Source organism: Eufriesea mexicana, unplaced genomic scaffold (genome assembly GCF_001483705.2).
Source record: "Eufriesea mexicana isolate 0111107269 unplaced genomic scaffold, ASM148370v2 scaffold13715, whole genome shotgun sequence".
Lineage (NCBI taxonomy): Eukaryota > Metazoa > Arthropoda > Insecta > Hymenoptera > Apidae > Eufriesea > Eufriesea mexicana.
This window is the reverse complement of record NW_016921211.1, coordinates 64,978-70,385: the sequence shown is the minus strand read 5'-3', so window position 1 is coordinate 70,385 and position 5,408 is coordinate 64,978. Positions and strand designations below refer to the sequence as shown.

At 34.2% G+C, this 5,408-nt stretch overlaps 1 protein-coding gene across 1 annotated transcript in view; it reads left to right on the top strand.

Moving 5' to 3' along the window:
- Positions 1–217: 217 nt before the first annotated feature.
- LOC108553811 (leucine-rich repeat extensin-like protein 5) overlaps positions 218–5,408 on the top strand; it is a 5,771-nt gene continuing 580 nt past the window's right edge. The window contains exons 1-5 of the mRNA XM_017908854.1: positions 218–298; positions 385–538; positions 1,937–2,335; positions 3,421–3,563; positions 4,884–5,401. Coding sequence (XP_017764343.1) covers positions 218–298; positions 385–538; positions 1,937–2,335; positions 3,421–3,563; positions 4,884–5,401 — 1,295 coding nt within the window. The remainder of the gene's footprint in view (positions 299–384; positions 539–1,936; positions 2,336–3,420; positions 3,564–4,883; positions 5,402–5,408) is intronic.

The following is a 5,408-nucleotide window of genomic DNA, read 5'->3' as shown; positions in this document are numbered from 1 at the left end:
TCCTCCAATAAGAATCCACCCGACGCGCACCGAATCGGCGTCCTTGCGGCGTCTTCGACCCCGCTGACGAGCAAGTGGGGAGGGGAATTTCAGCTGTGGAAGAAGAGTGGTGCAGAGAAGAATCGTGCACTTCCTGAGCAAGAGTCCACCACAGGGTCCTGCGCCCGTGTAATTGGGGTCCTGCGAAGCTACTCCCTACGAAGCAGAATGGTGGGGGATGCCCTATGTAAGCCCTCGAACCGACCAGGTCCAGGCCATCCAGCATCAGGACATCGCACGCAAGGACTCGGACAACGTGGTTCGCCAACGATCCCACGATTAACCGCGAGTTCATACGTCGCTGATTTCGTACGTCCTCGAGGGTGATCCTTGTCCCTCTATCAGTCGTTGATCAAGAGGTCCGGCATTACCATGAGGTTCATCTTGATACTGCTGACCCTTGTGCTTGGCCTCTGCGACGCCGCCAGGAGGACGACCACCGCGGCGTCCACGCTAGCCACGTTTGGTGAAAGACACCTAGGACACCCTCAACAACAAGGTCAGTGAGCGTTTCTCAGTGATAATTTTATGGTTTTAGCATAACAGTTTTCAAGTTTGGTAGATTTCGTCTTTCGGCATTTTATGCTTGCATTCTATAGTGAATGGTAGTGGGGAATAGTGAACTTTGTTAAATTTAGTTATAGTAGTTATTATTTTCTTGAATGAAAAAATTTAGGTAGAGAGGAAATTCGTAGACTATTATGTCAGCAATTTACAGGCCAAAGTGATTAACTCCATTGAATTTTTGAATTTTTGAATTTTTGAAATTTTTGAAATGTTAGTGTCACTTGATTGATTCTTAAATTTTTACATAATGTATATAAATTAATTGATAGTTTTTGTTCTATGAGGTTAATCGGTTTGGCAAGTGAGCGACTCATATTATCTATTGCAGTACGAATTTTATTTCTATTGGATCAATTTCAGTAAATGACAGGAGCATTGATCTTATCGACTGGTGGAAAACTTTTAGGTCCCAAATTTGACTGTGAAATAAATAATCTATTTTTCTAATCGAATTTAGTATCTTTTTATTCATATAATATTAGGGGAAAAAGGAATTCAATGAATTTAATCATTTTGAAAATTAGATAGCTTTGTGTCAATATAATTTTTACAATGTTCATGAAAAAAAAAAATGAATTCCTTTATAAGAAAAAATAAATTTACAAATATATAAAAAAGTTTGTGAAGCAATTACTATACATTGACTACAAAATGATTATAAAAAACTGCATACTAAAAAAAATTCTTAGCTCTCAAAACTACTGTATTATTAATATATGATAAAATTAAAAAAAGATATATTTATGGAAATAATCAATAACTAATGGAAATTATTACACATTAATATTACGTAACGTTTTTTGCATATTTTGATATCATATAGAGCAAAATTATGAAGTTCTCACGTGAAATATTGAAATAAAGTAATTCTACTCATTACTTTAGGTATAATTTTTATTTATGTTACTTCTAAGAAATTTCATTACCCTATTAAAATTTCGTATTACTATTCCCCTATAACAAAAAAACTTTCGCTAAAAAAGACATTAATATATACATCAACTGAAAATAAATTTCAAATTTCGATATTCTAAAATTCCATAAAATAAAATAACAAACGTATTTATTCTTTAAAATTCTCCTTACCTATCATTATGACGATTTCTCAAATTCTCGAACCATATTGAAACGAATCCGTATTGTACAAGTATCATATTACACTAGAGATACCTATATTTCACTATGATGTATTATATATATATATATTAGAATATTAGAATATTGAATATATATTTTATATAGAACATTCTATACCAAAAAGTCACACTATTTTTAAATTTCGTACCAAAAAGTATACATATACATATATACCTAACCTTTCACACGATAGATTTAGAAAACGTATGGGACCTAGTGGAATTACAAAAGTTGGATAACCATGCAAATACTTGGAACCAAAATCCCCCATCCACGAACGGCACTGAGTCACAGGGCCCAGATTTTCTAAGTACCAGGCAGATTTATCCGAGTGTGCCCAGTCCAGGAGACACGAACGAGCTACCAGGCCCCATAACCGCCAAACCGATACCAGTGATAACACCGCCACCTGGATGCTACGCTCTGCGTGGACAGTTTCCAAGCCCGAAGAGTTGCGCCAATTATTTAAATTGTTGGGACGACATGGTCACTGAACAAACCTGCCCCGACGGACTGCTCTTCAACGATGTTACCTTGGTTTGCGATTACGATTACAATGTTAATTGTGGGAACCGACCTTTGCCCACTCCAAGTAAGTGGACCTTGGTTATTATCCTGATAATGCAAAAGATTGGAAGAACTCGTTTCTCTGTATATTATAACTTGAAGATTATGTTGGTCGCATTAATGCGAAAAAATTGCACGATTTCCTATTAAGTTGAGAAATTTTATTTCGACATAAAAATTGGAAAATACAAAAACTGGAGATTATACGTAAATTAGATAAGAGCGGGTAATAATTGGATTTGTTACTGAGTTCGATAATTTTATTTGCATATGAGAAATAGAAGTACAGAGCTGATTTTTTCTTGGAATTGTAAATTGACTACATGTAAATTGATTGGATTAATGAGAAAACTAATTCGATTTTAATTTACTTCAGAAATTTGATTTATTTTTGGAAGAATAGAAAAATATTGAACTGGTTTGTCTTGATATATATAAGTGGATTGAGGTTGTATTGTTCGATTTAATGAGGTAAATAATTCGACTTGATACGAAGTTGAGAGATTATATCTGTAAGTAAGAAGTTGAAAAAATGTAAAACTGGTTGGACCAGATATTTTTACCTGAAGTGAAGATCATGTTGACAGGACAAATAAGAAAAATTTGGCTATAAGATTACAATGTTTAAAAAATAATTTAAGTTTTTGTAAAATTGAAATATTTAATTTATACCAGTTACTTCGAAAAATTCGAATAATTTTTAATAAATTAAAAGTAATTTGCTAGTGTTAACAAAAAAAAATTATGTCGGTGATTATAAACAAAACAGTATTAACCGCTTAAATCATTTAAAACTCTGGTAAGTTAATGACACTAAACAAAAATATTAAATTTTATCCTTGTATTAAAAATAATGAAAAAATTATGATTATAATTTACAATCTTTATTACGAATAAAATAACACAGTATTCTTCAAGCGTCTAAAAAGATTAAGGTTAGGTTCAGTATTACCGACAATGAAATAAAACAAAATGGAACAGGTTATGATAAAACATATCATGTTCATAAAAATAGAAAAAAATATTTGTTTCTGATATTCCATTAACCTCAACATATCTTATGATCACACGTAATTTATCACCAATGGAACGTTTTTTTATTTCTTTTAGAACCACCTCTTCCTGATGGATCAAAACTGTGTCCAGAACCTAATGGTCGGTACAGAAGTGCGACAAACTGCTCGGAATTCTACGTGTGCGTTTACAGAAAGCCCATCAAATTCGGTTGCCCTCGCGGCCTGGTCTATAATGACGTAAGAATCTTATTCTTGAATTATCCCTAGGGCACTCGCAGAATTTTAAACCACGAAATGACAGTGTGCGTCACACAATCGTGAGAATCTCCTCCATATGAACTCCCATTTTATCTCCATACACGGTCAAAGGCCGTTCCCTGGGGCTTCCGTGTCGTTGGTTGAAAATAAATTCGGAATTAACCTTACTTTTCATTTTGGAATTCCGTATGCTTGTTGTGCATAAATTTCGTGACGTTATTGAGTCCATGATACTTGCAGGTGATGCTCTCAGACATTAAAAATTACAAATATTTAAATAACAGAGGTAATCGTTGAGTACATGGTCAAGGAAAGTATAAGAAACCCAAAACTTGGGCAGAAAACAAATTAGATATTTGGTTAATTTTGCTGAGAAAAAGATATTACACAAATATATGTTCTTAGAAATATAAAATAGTAAAAGCTGTTCCAATGGATCTAATTTTGTTATAGAGATTTTCAAATCTTTAAAATTGTACCTGCAACATCTTCAAATGTTGACATTCAATGAATTTTGTTTTGTATTGTATCTTGTTACAATGTTGCTTTGACACTAACAAATGTTGTTATTAATACAGTTATTTGTATCATTAATTTGTAATTAGGATAACTTGCCCTTTATATATTTAAAGGGCATGCATTTAAATCTATTTATTTGATTAATTCATATAAATGAGCCTCTTCTACAGCTTACTGTATTATTTTCATAGAATATGAAGTACTCTTTATTAGATAACTAAAGTTCTTTTTAATCATCATAATAATTATTACTAGAATTATATTTCTTTCCATGACTACACTTTTTCTAGAATTTATATCTTTTATATATTTATTTTATACTTATTTTTGTTAAACATACATATAAAGCATGAGAATGAAGTAAATTATCTTATTGGAAATGGGTACTTACTGAATGAATTTTGTGAGAAATATCAATGCAATATTAGACAGATATATATGTATATGCTTCTATTATTACATCATATAAATAACAATATTTGCAATTTACTAACCATCTAACTTAAACTTAACCATAACACAAACATTCTGTACAATATTCTATATACATCTATCTAATAACAATATATACTAACCTATAACACACAACGACCACGATTACACAATTTTCCATTTATCATTTACAGACATTCGAATGCCGACATATCCAATATACCACGTGCATGTCTCGTACTTATTTTTCTTTTCTCCAAACCCTTTTCGCCATTCCAACACCGTATAATTTATACACTGTGTCTCACTCGCATCCTCGTATTTCACTTACGATTTATTACTTCACAGATACTAGGTGTCTGTGACTACCCGTACAATGTCGACTGCAAAGGCGCAGCAACGCCTCCACTACCACTGCAACCTACCTCGCCACAGACACAATCGCCATCTTTACCACCACAACCACCGACCTTACGGCCAGCGCCACCGACGTTAGCGCCATCACCGTCCTACGGACCGTCACAACCGCCATCTTACGTACCTTCACAATCACCACAACAATCGCAGTCACCTTCATACGGACCGTCGCAACCACCTCAACCATTATTACCGCCAGCTTACGTATCCGCGCAAGGTTATCCTTCGAATCCCTGGCTGAATAAAACGCCAGATCCTTGGCACCAACGACCAGCAGCGACGCAAATAGAAATCGACAAGGAACAGCAAATACTTAGTTCGCAGCCATCTGATCAGTTACAGAATCCATGGAACTTGGTGCAAAGTATACCCCCTAGTCTCAGTATGATTCCGTGCAAGGATGGAGATGTACACAGGTTAAACGATTCCTGTGCGAGTGTAGTGGTTTGCAGGAAT